The 12,463-nt window shown below is 36.7% G+C and overlaps 1 protein-coding gene across 9 annotated transcripts in view; it reads left to right on the top strand.

Annotated features, from left to right (window-relative positions):
- PPP1R9A (protein phosphatase 1 regulatory subunit 9A) overlaps nucleotides 1-10,828 on the top strand; it is a 142,264-nt gene extending 131,436 nt beyond the window's left edge. For 3 of the 9 annotated variants that reach the window (XM_060196206.1, XM_060196205.1, XM_060196202.1), the window contains 5 exons: nucleotides 4,325-4,526; nucleotides 6,476-6,595; nucleotides 7,427-7,450; nucleotides 8,603-8,785; nucleotides 10,149-10,828. In XM_060196206.1, coding sequence (XP_060052189.1) covers nucleotides 4,325-4,526; nucleotides 6,476-6,595; nucleotides 7,427-7,450; nucleotides 8,603-8,785; nucleotides 10,149-10,358 — 739 coding nt within the window. In that variant the 3' untranslated portion in view covers nucleotides 10,359-10,828. The remainder of the gene's footprint in view (nucleotides 1-4,324; nucleotides 4,527-6,475; nucleotides 6,596-7,426; nucleotides 7,451-8,602; nucleotides 8,786-10,148) is intronic. The other 6 variants (XM_060196211.1, XM_060196207.1, XM_060196212.1 and 3 more) reach the window with 4 other exon arrangements.
- The last annotated feature ends 1,635 nt before the right edge of the window (nucleotides 10,829-12,463 follow it).

The following is a 12,463-nucleotide window of genomic DNA, read 5'->3' as shown; positions in this document are numbered from 1 at the left end:
CTTGACGTCTGACTACCTAAGTCTGAATCAGGTCTCCTAGTCACTACCATTTGAATTTTGTGTAAGCCTTTGTACCTTCACTTTTTCACATGTAAAATGAGAATAATAATCATAAGACTAATATAAGAATTACATTTTCCTGTAAATAATTTCAAGTAGTACTTGGTACATAGGAGCTCTTCAAGTTTGCAAAAGGTAATAATATGTTAAGGAAAAAAAGATAGTAATATGCTAGTATTATTTGCAAACTACAAGGCAATTTTACATTAGTCACTTAATTTGATCCTTATCATAAGATTGGTCAGGGAGATAGTATTTTCATAATTTATTAATGAACTTGATTTTTGTAGAATTGAATTGAATTAAACTTCCCACTATAATAGTAGTAATACGCTTTAGGAAATTACTACAGTAAGATTTATGCATCCTAACTGGGTGTCTTTCCAACATTCCATGTCACCTCCAATTTCTTATGCATCTGCTAATGTTTTTATGTCTTTATGAATATGGCAATCATCTACACAGTACATACTATGGAATACAAACAAAATGCTAATAATCAAAGACAAACCTATTTGTAGACTACTTATCAATTTTATGCATTGCTACCTACTATTTTCATTTCTTTTTCTTTCTTTTTTTCTTTTTCTCCTGGTGCACTGTCTGTTGAGAAAGTATACAATAGAGAGGAGCAGAAAATGATTTTATACTGAAGATAACAATGTCAAAAAATATAAGATCATACAGAACTCAGCAACAATTTACATTTTGTGATTTGGGAGTGAGAAATATAAAACAGTCTCCTTTGCCCTCATCTTACTGATTGAAGCTTTGCTGCCATGGTCTCTTTTCATTCTCTCGCTTCTATCTAAAAACAACCAACCAAAAAATTAATTAATTAATTATAAATTAAGAATAGAAAATTAGTAAGTAAGCTCAGAGAAACCATTCATTTGATGAATGTTTAAGGGAAAAAGAACTGCCCAAGTACACAATATAAAAGAAATGGATCCTTCCTTTAGTCTCTGGGTTTCAGACACTATGACTACTTTTCAAATTTGAAGCTCCATCCCAAAAGGAAGTGGGGGTGGGGGTTTATGTATGAGTATCATCATAATAGCCAGTGTTTATCAGGCGTATTTCAGATTATCAGAATAATTCAAATTCTTCTTGTATGTATGAATTCCAGTAAAAGGCAAGCAAATTTTGTTGGGGAGCACCCATCTCCTATCTCACTCTAAGCAAAACTACAGATAATCAAAGGTAGACTGTCACTAACACACAGCTTAATCACAGATGATATCAATTTTTGAACCCATAGCAGCAAACAGGCTTCAAACTTAGCTGTCTAGTCAACTCAATATTTTTAAAAAACAACAATTCTGGAATCTCTTTTCATTAGCAGTCACAAATAGTTCCACATGTACCAAGGTCACAAAATTGATTTTCATTAGAATCATAGTTTCATAATTACTTGTAACTATAGTGGAATTGTGACAAAACTGAAATAAATGTATATAATTAACATGGTGAAAGAATAAGAGACAGGATATATACTGTCCCAAATAGAAAATATCAATACTATGCTCAACTATTAGAGTAATTGGTTAACCCTAATCAAGTCTAATAACAGCCTCTGTTACTACCCCCATGAAGACTGATTATGAGCCCAGAGCCCTTTAAAACATATTCCAGGAAGAACAGAGCTCTTGGCCTGTAGACCCTGATGCATTTTCTCGGTTCACTAGAAGGTCCCTTTTAGTAGGTGGGTGATAAGCTCTCAGCTGCAGGGTCCTAGAGCAATTATGACAAACTGGGAATAAACTCATCACCAGTGAGGTTTTCTCAGAAAGACAGGCGAGAAGGTTCACAGACTGAGCTAGTCATCTCATTAGGATGCAAAAATCAGATTCAGTCTTTCAGTTGGTTATAAACTGTTAGACTTTATTTATTTATTTATTTATTTATTTATTTATTTAAATTGTCACCAAGGTTATCACTGGGGCTTGGTGCCTCTATGATTATTACAATTATTACACTATGCTGGAAGCCATTTATTTTCCTTTTTCTTTCTTTCTTTTTTTTTTATAGAGACAGAAATTGATAGGGGAGGAGGGAGGCAAAGGGAGAGGAAAAGAAACACCTGCAGCTTCAGCTGCTTCACCACTCATCAGACTCCCCCCCCCCCCCCCCCCGCCGCTACATGCTGGGAAAAAGTAAAACATTTCTGTAACTTTATTCTTTGTATCGATATAAAGATTCAAATTCATGACCAATAAAAGCTAAATAGATAAGGATGATAAGAGCAATACAGATGATAGCAACATAAACCCTACAAAAATGTAGGTGGGTCTATCCTTTTTAAACAGTTGCTCGGTGAGCATTCTGATTCACACAAGGCAGTATAGCAGATAATAAAACCAGAAAACATTCAGTTGTCAGCACTCATTCGTCCACTAAAGTAAACACCAAGGAATAAGTTAAAATATTTCCCTAAATTCTAGAGTAAGTAGCCACTGATGTCAGTGTAATATGTGATTTGGAGCTCTCTGGGAGAAGCTTACAGTCTAGTGACTAATTAGTAAGCCTTATGAGCAGATGTTTGTATCCCAAAAGCCTACATGGTAGCTCAAGGAAAAGGGAAGTGATTCTTTCCTCTCTGGTGTGAATTTATATTTATTTTAAAAGTGTGAACGGTAGGAAAACACTAAGCTGTAGTCCAGGTATTCATCCTGACTTTGGAGTAGGTAAGTGTCTTGTGCTTTTTGGACCTTTTTGCATCCTACTGTAAAATGGGTAGAACTGACAAATTCTACATGGTATCTAACTCCACATCCATCCCTCTCTGCGCTATCCAGTTTGGTAGCCACTAGTAAAATATGCTCTTGAAGCATGTTGTAGGACTAACTATACATTCAAAAACTTTTAAAAATGGAAAGAAGGAAGCCAGGAAAAGAAGAAATAATTTCTTGAAGTTTCTATCATATTTATTCACAAAATAAAATGGACTTTTAAAGAGTGATCCATATTCAAATACCTGTTTTTTATTTTTTATTTTATTTATTGTTGGATAAATAAATAAGAATAATTGAGAGGGGAGGGGAAATAGTGAGGGAAAGAGACAGATACCTGCAGCCTTGCTTCATCACTCATGAAGCTTTTCCCCCTACAGGGGGACCAAGGGCTTGAACCTGTATCCTGTACACTATAATGTGTGAATTTAACCAGTGCCTACCTGCAGGAGAGAAGCTTCACTGCTGTGAAGCAATGCTACAGGTATCTCTCTCTACAGCCCCCACCCTTCCCTTCCCAATTTCTCTCTGTCTCTCTCTAAATAAAAAAAAAATGGCCACTGAGAGCAGTATGTATCTACTAATGTGTTTTTCTAATATTAAGCTATTAGTTCCTAAAATATGCCCCCTCCCTGATTTTAATTCACCCCTATACATTCACTAGGCTCATTACATAAAAATGTATCATGCCTGTAACATTGCAAAAATGTTGATCATTGTTATAACATTGAATACAAATATCAGATATTCACATTTATATTACTAGTTATTTAATAATGATTAACAAGATTATAAGATAACAGGACTACAATTCCCACCACCAGATTTCTGTATCCTATCCCCTCCACTAGAAGTTTCCCTATTCTTTATCCCTCTGGAAGGATGGATCCAGGATGATCATTATGAGGTGCAGAATGTGGAAGATCTGGCTTCTGTAATTGCTTCTTCACTGAACATGGATGTAGACAGGTCGATCCATACCCCCACCCTATTTCTATCTTTCCCTAGTGGGGTAGGGCTCTAGGGAGGCAAGGCTCTAGGACCCACTGCTTATCAGTTGTCTGACTGGAGAAGTCAGGATGGCGTCATGGTAACATCTGCAACTTGGTGGTTGAAGTGGTAAGATATAAAACAGGACAAAATGGTTAATAATCAGGAACCTAAATGCAAGACTAGAGCAGATGGAACTAAGGGTCTTTGTGTGGGAAGAAGCTAGAAGTCTATTTTAGGTATATTCCAAGGGGTCCATGACATTAGTAATTTTGCCTGAGCCTCATAACTAACATGCAAGTGTGCTAAAAGTGTTGTCTAGGAAGATGGTGTCAGAGTTGAGAATAGTACTAAAAAGCTAGATTAGGACAGAGAGTAGCTCTCAAATATGAAGGAAGTGTATGAATACTATTAACTGTAATATTTTACCTAATATGTAGAACAATTTCTAAAACTGTTACTTTGAACATTATTAAGAATACCTTCAGAATCCAGGTTCCTCAGTCTTACATTTGTCTAATATATCCATTCTTTTCATAAAGCAGGATATTCAGAAGCAGGTTGGACTACTGGAAGCCGAAGTCGTCTTCCTCAGCTGAGGCCCCCACTCGCTCACCTTGCATGCCTTTCTCCTGGTTTAATGAAAGTCGGAAAGGATCCTATTCTTTCAGGAACCTGCCTTCACCTACAACTCCCCTGCAGCCTTCTCCTGAGACTCTAATTTCACATAAAAAGTGGTCTAAGGTAGAAAACACATGGACTAGAAAAGCAAACAAGAAAATTTCAAATCCTTCTTCTTCTTCAGTCTTTGGAAAATTCTCAATTTATACTCTGGATCCGATAAACCAATGTTATAACACTGCAATAAACAATGCATGGTATTTCCTGAGTGGGGGGAAAAAAAGCTTCATTTAACCATCACCTTCTTTAGTACTGTTCCATTCTAGATTGTACATTACTCTTATTTGCCTGTCTTTTCACATATTGCTATTTAATCTCATTTTGACAGTTAAGCCATGCTGGGGAAGATGCATTTGAATCATAGAACAGTATGATAGATCTGTTTACCAAGTATTCTGCTTTAAATTACATTACAAAACTATTTTGCTGTGCTCGTCAAGATTTACTGGAAAGCAAATAAATTTGGTACTGAATATGTGTTCAATACATCTAAGTGAAACTCTTTAAAACATATCAGTGCTGACATAGCAGCCTTGTTTTTTTCTTCTTTTAAATCAAACTTCCATGTTTAAAAACTATTGTGATTCTATCACCAAAGTTCTTTAACTTTAGCAGAATTGAGAAGTATATGCATGGATGCTATTTGCTTTTAAATAATTGATGGTTATTTCCAGCATGACGATGCAAACCTTAACTAACTTTGATTGAAACATATAGTGGCTAACTTTCACATGTTGTTTGGTCTCCTTTTATCTGTATTTACCTTTCTTTTTCAAACAGAACAGTGTGATTAATGTGATATGAATTTTTTTAAGTTTAATAGCTCACAGGGTTTTGACTAGATTTGGGGCTATATCTCCTTGACAATATCAAATGATAATGTGTGTTATATACTCTCCTGCTTAAATGTTCTACCTGTCTAACTCCATGCTCTGATTTAGTTACTTTTCCTGGAGTTTTAGCAAACCGTGGAGTTTGTTTGATACTGAATTCTCCAGCCTGTGGCATATACTTATTCTTGACAACCAACTAAGCTAAATATAAGGATACCTAGTATAAAACTAATAGTTTAATTCTTAATGAAGTGGAATATGAAACAAGGTGGTGTTGGAGAAGTGATGAGAGTTCTTGGGAAGCTAGTCATTCTGGAATCATTACAGATTCTTTTTTTTTTTTTTTTGACAGCAGTAGACCACTTTGACCTTGAAACATTTACAGTATTGGATGTGAAAAAAAAAATCTTGTTTTTCTTTTTTATAATTCAACTATCCTTTTACACTGGAAAGACTCCAACTTTGATTTAAAATGTTTTCATTAGTGCAGCTATATAGGCATTGTGAATTCATTTGACTTTAGTATCCACTGAAGATTTTAATGAAGTTTTGGGGAAGTTTTTTTTTACACATCCCAGATGATTACTTGGGAATATGTGCCTGTTCATGCTGCAACCTCTTTGGTACTCTGTTGCTGTTGTATGAGAGTTGTAGTTTAATATGTAAGTACTATTGTACTGTCAGATCTTGACCTCCTCCAGAACTCATCATCTTCAAGGTTATGTCCCAGAGAAGTTCTGCCATTTCTTACAGTATTTATAATGGCCAGCAGCAAGCAGTCCATCCCAGAAGTGCTCAGGCTACCTTTCTAATATGGATTGCCATCTGTTCCTAATAACTCAAGCTTTCCACACCATCTTGTATTTTCACTTACATGATTACTCATCACAATTGTAGTCAAAGAAGATAGGCTTATTAATATTACTCCTCTGAGAAGTTACAGAGGATAATGGATGGTGTACCCTTGAAGAGAGATTAAAGAATCACTTCTTCAAAATGTTTTATCCTTTCATTAAATGGAGAAAGTACACTAAGTTGCTTACCATCCACTGAAGGCATAACTGAGACAAATAGGAAGCACTTTTAAGATTATTTAAAATAATTGCAAACTTGCAGGCACACTTGTCTAGAGTTACATTGCTGTGCTCACTTAATACCTAATTTCATTTCTTTTTGCAGAATTTTGCCTTCAATGACGACTTCAGTCCTAGCAGTACCAGTTCGGCAGACCTGAGTGGTCTAGGACCAGAACCCAAAACTCCAGGGCTCTCTCAGTCCTTAGCACTGTCATCAGATGAGGTATGCTCATGGAACTGACAACAGAAAACTGCTTTCGCAGCAATACGTGCTATTGCTGAACCATCACTGGGAAAATATAGACTAGGGCTTATGTATCAACTATTGATGCCATGGTTTCTTGTTTGATATGAAATCTTTGTAATACTTTTCTACCTCTGTCCCAACATAAAATTATGTCTAAACTCCTTTTAATCTTCCCAGAGATGTCCTCACACTTTTTCTGATTTAAATAGCTTATTTCTGTACAGAAATGTGGGGTTGGGCACTGGAGTAAAAAATAGAGAATAACTCAAAACTCACTTTGGAGTTTATAGACTATGCATTCCTTCACACCCATCTTCCAAGCCCTGCTTGCAAGATTCTGATACTTCCTCTGAGGAAGACTTAGCTCCTGATTGAGAGCTGCTGTAGGTGAGAGGAGACAGGGACAGTCTCATTCCCACAGGAATGAAAATTGGGTGAGAAAAGCCAGGGTCAGATTAACATTGCTAAGATCCTCAGGAGCTCAAAGTATAAAGAGTCAGGACATTACATTAGTGGTGTACTCAATGTCCCAAAATGTACAAGGAAAAAAAAGTACAGCATTTTTTTAGTGTGGGGGTACAGTAAGTGAGGGTCGGTGGGGGGCATGAAGAAGCACTGTGAATAAAGATACTTACATTCCAAAGATTCACTCTTCTGTATTTCTAACATGAGTTTTGTTTTGTATTTTCTGCCTATATTTTTTAGGTTTGGTGTGATTTTAATTTTATTAAAAGATTGTATGTATGTGTTATGTTTCCTGTTTTCTATAACTTATCTTTTTGATTCCTTTGTTGCTCCCTCACTCAGAGCCTGGATATGATAGATGACGAGGTGAGCTATCAGTGGGCTGTGTGGTGTCCAATGTGGTATTGTTTGAACTTTTCCATTCTTTCCGGATGATTCAAAAATCAAACAATACAAGACCACTTTCCTGTCTAGGGGAGGATTTCCTCCTGTTAAACAGTTTCACTTTCTTCTCTTGTCTACTCCTTAGTTTGAAATATATTTCTGAGTCAAGTATTCCCAATCCTACTTTTATGGAACCACAGTTTATCTTCCATCACCATTCCCTTGACACAGTCCATTCTGTTTGACCCTTTGCTTTCATCTTGGCTTATCCCACCCCTTCTTTTGTGTTCCCTGTGTGGGTCACTGAGGTGACTTCTGTCTTTCCTCCAACATATGTCATTGCCTTCATTTCTTCAGAATTTAGTGGCTATAGAAACCACAGTGCTCTCTACACTACTAAAAGTCAAATTCTGCATTCAGGAGAGCCCAAGATTATAAATAAACTATGGGGAAAAAAAAGAGCTCTTACCACTTACTAACTACATGGTCTTAAATTAATCTGACTTTCTGGCCTCATTTATCAAACGTAATTATGATTACACACCCTACATTCCTCACAGGTCCAAATACTGCCCAAATAAAATAATGTCTATAAAGTTTCTTCTAATGCATATGGACTCAATGCTCTCTGTTTTTCAGTGAAAGACACCTCAATATTTTTAAATGTAGTTTCACATTTCTCTAAGATCTTATCATAGGATAATTGTATAGTCATGCTTTTGCATATAAAGATTACTGAAACATGTTTTCTTCATATAATAATCATCCCAAAGAGCTTTAGTGCAAAAGCTTGTCACTCATGTAATTTTTTGTAGGAAACATCCTATATATATCAGCTAACTACTAGCTTGTCATCAGACCTCACACAACACTATTTTATTGGAGGGTTTTTTTTTCTTTAAATTTCCAGATACCTATAGACATTTAGGTAATGAGTATGCCTTTTTTTAAACTTTGTGTGTATGTATAATGCCTGTGTATACACACAACTAGAACCATTAACTTCCCACATTATGGTTTAAGAAGATGTGTGGCTCTTGTAGACAATAAATTCATCTTATAGCATGCCATGCTGAGCCATCGCATTGCAGCATTGCAGTCCTTTAACAACACTGCCTAACATTCCTACCTCAGATCCTTGATGATGGACAGTCTCCCAAACACAATCAGTGTCAGAACCGTGCCGTTCATGAATGGAGTGTGCAGCAGGTTTCTCATTGGTTAATGAGCCTAAATCTGGAGCAATGTGTATCTGAATTCAGTGCCCAAAACATCACTGGAGAGCAGCTCCTGCAGTTGGATGGAAATAAACTGAAGGTAAAGAATTATATGTCTCTGTTAGGATCCCAGGTATAATTTATTTTACTCCATGCACCTAAAATGTTTTCTTTAGATAAGAGCTCTCTGCAAATCTGAGTAGCCCTTCTCATCAGTAGTCAGCAGAATAGGTTGAATTACTTCTGAGTAGTAAATCAAATTTTAGAAAGCTTATCAGAACTTCTAAAATAATAAGCTGCTAAATAGGAGAGCTAGGGATTCACTCCATTTCGAGCAACACATGGTCTGTGTATTAGCTCTACCTGCTTTTGATGGTAGTTTGAGTCTTAATAATGACCAACATAGACTCATTCATCACATGATATTTAAAACTCAGATCCATGAATCTTCTTGTCTTTATTCATTTCTCCTCCACCCCCATTCTTCCCTGAAAAACATTCTAAACCCAGAATGAGGTTCTCCCTAGAACCTGCTTTCTTAAATTTGTGCAGACCATTTATTCCCCTCCATCGCTTTCTCACTGTCATCTGTCAAGTCCATCTGTCTCCAAGACTGAGGTGGCACCTACCCCTGTGGTAAAAAAATAAAAATAAAAAATAAAAAATAAATGCCAAAGGAACATACAGTTGGTTTCCTCCTCCACCTCAGCCCCCCTATTGGGCTGACTGGCAGATGAGTATCTCTTGACAGTCTTGAAAAGGTTAGAGATCAATCAATAGGCTGTGAATATGAAGGCCCTATTGACAAGGCTGTCCCTGTTGGGGAGATGGATGCTTCCTGCTGTTGATTCTGAAGGTCATGGAATATTTAAAGTACATAACCAACTCCCCTTATTCTGAATTCCAAGTTCATCAAGCGACCTCCTTGGTATAATCAGGCTGCCTTTATAGGTCTTCCTACAGAGAGAGGATAGTCATGCTGACATGGACATTCTGGTCTCAAAGACATCTTTGGTTTTCATTGTAAATGAATATACTGGCAGAAAGGAAGCCATTTCCATTTTTTCCTGCCCTTATGGAAGGCCTTTGTGGCAGAAGGTTCCCACTTCTATCTTTTGAAAGTACTGATGAGTTGAATAATACTTTTGCCTGTGAATGTCTATAACCAAAGGTTATAGAAACAGAATAATGCCTTTTTCAGTCATTTACCCATTAATTACCAGTTATTGAAGTATTTACTTAATGAAATTAGGGTGCATTATTAGAGGAGCTCAAAGAAACTAAACTCAGCCTTTCCTCCCCCTTGGAGAATTTTGGCAAATATTATCAATTCTCCCTCAAGTTTTTACATCTCCTGTTATCTTTAAGTTCCTAAGTTTGAGCTTACTGTGATATCAACCTCATCCTAAACAGAGTGCCCACTGGTTTTTAAATTCCTTTGGTTTGTGTGTTTTCTTTCTTAGGCCCTTGGAATGACATCATCCCAGGATCGGGCACTGGTCAAAAAGAAACTCAAGGAAATGAAGATGGCTCTAGAGAAGGCTCGGAAGGCTCAAGAGAAAATGGAAAAACAGAGAGAAAAGCTGAGAAGGAAGGAACAAGAACAAATGCAGCGGAAGTCCAAAAGGGCAGAAAAGATGACAACTACAACAGAGGGTGGTGATGAGCAGTAAGAAACACCCTCTGCTTGAAGATGGAAAAGATGCTTCAATACTTCACCTCCATCTGCCCTGCTCTGCTCTGGAGCATGAAGTAGAAACTGATGATGGGTAATCCTGTTCTAGGCAGATTGAAGGACCATGTTTGCTGAATCACTGTATTTTCTGATACAGAATACAGTCTTAATTTTAACTTACTAAAATCACCCCCAAGCTGCTTTTGAGTTATTAACAAACCAAGAATCTCATTTATGAGAAATGTAAAGTAGTTGTATTTCTCTCCTCTCTTGCTTGCCAACATCTTGTGTTGTGTTGAGTGGGCTTGGAGAACCAGCATGACCTTGCCCAACATTTACGTGATAGCCCCAAGGATTATAGCAGAACCACATGAATTTTCAGTACGGGATCTTGAAATAGGACAGTTGTATGAATTGTAAGAATTATATGTCTCTGATAGGATCCCAGGCATAATTTATACATTGACATCTGGGCTGCAGAATCTACACCAATGTCTGGGAAAGCCCTCCCTGGCCCACCCCCATTTTCCATATCTGGACAATGAGTCAAAATGTGGTTGCTTTGCCATACAATTACCTGCTACTGCAATAGGCAAGCAAACAATTCTGCTTGCTGGGCATAGCAAAGAGGAGAAAAAAAAAGAATTAGTTATTTGTTAACCCCAGACGGAAGCAAAAGCCTTAAGAATGTGGCTGTGGGTATTACCCTGGGGTTCTGAGGATAACATTTATCTTCTAGATTTAGCCGAACCAAGTAAAAATCAAACATAAATGCAGTCATGCGATATTGGGTTCTGTTGTTTACTTTGCTGCTGCTGTGTGTTCAGTGTTTCAGCAACATTGACACACACAACACAGCTCCACCCTCTCCCCTAACAAATTGAACAGGAAATTGATTTTTAAGGAAACCTACATTTTCAGGTTTCCTCTCCAGGGGAACATTCTGGCTGGTCTTCAGCCTGCCTCTGACACAGTCAGGAAATCGTCCCATATTTTCTATTTAAGATTTCCCAAGTGGACTCAGTTAGCATTTTAACAAATGTGCTTTTAAGAAAAATAGAAATACCAGTTAAACAAAATTTAGATTTGAGTAACCATCAACCAGAAAAGCAATTTTACTGAGTACACAGAATGTTCCCGTAAAGGAGAGATGTCAGTTACATATCAGAGATGTTATGAATGATTTTTCCAAACCATTCTCCTCTATTCTTTAGAGATTTCTACATTTACAGTGAAACTTTGTTTAAGGCAGTATATAGCCTAGCAGTCAAGGCAAATTGATGCATTTAAAGCCAGTATTAAGGATTTCAGTATTTCATCAAACTAATTCAAATGCAGGAGAGTAGGGGAGAAGGAGGAGAAATTAAAACTCATCTGGATAAATTTCAAATGATAGATTATTTTTGTTTATGTTACTTATTAATGCTCTTATTTTTCTTTCTGTGCTCATGTAACTGTTCTTTTGGCTGAATTTGTTCAAAAACTGAGGTCATCCATTTAACAATAGACAAGTTTGAAAATAAGAATTAAGTCAAAGTCAACTCTTGGACAAGTATGCCTTTAACTACATAAGGGTCTATATTCTGTTCCCAGAACTGTTCAAAGTTTTCTACTGGGAGTATTATAGAAACAGAATTTGGGAGGCAGAAGAAAGCTTTTGAAAGCTATAGATCACAGATAAATGTAAAGGGGTGTCTGCCCATATGGCTCCACCTCACATTTTAAACATTGTGACTTTTTTTTTTTGCTTGTCTGTATATTCCAAATGTGGAATAGTCTAAATTAAAAATGCATGATTTCATTTTTTTCCTAAGACCTGATTCTTTTCAGTGCCAGAACATTGTCTGTTAACTGTCAGTTGTTTTGTCACTTTGTCTAGATTATTCATTCAGTCCTCAGAAACACTGATATGAAGTAAAATTGTATTTTGCAATTATCAGTCACTATGTATATTTTTGTCTTCATTTGGGGTATGCTAATGCAACATTCATACTGGATTCCCTGTTAATATTTTAAGATGTGTGCTTCTTTGCTCTTGTTGAATATCACAAGTAACAAGGAACCTCTATAATGAACTGCAAATCTCAGCAAATCTCTTCTAAT

Source organism: Erinaceus europaeus, chromosome 8 (assembly GCF_950295315.1).
Source record: "Erinaceus europaeus chromosome 8, mEriEur2.1, whole genome shotgun sequence".
Lineage (NCBI taxonomy): Eukaryota > Metazoa > Chordata > Mammalia > Eulipotyphla > Erinaceidae > Erinaceus > Erinaceus europaeus.
The sequence above is the reverse complement of the archived record's forward strand: the minus strand, read 5'-3'. Positions and strand labels throughout refer to the sequence as shown.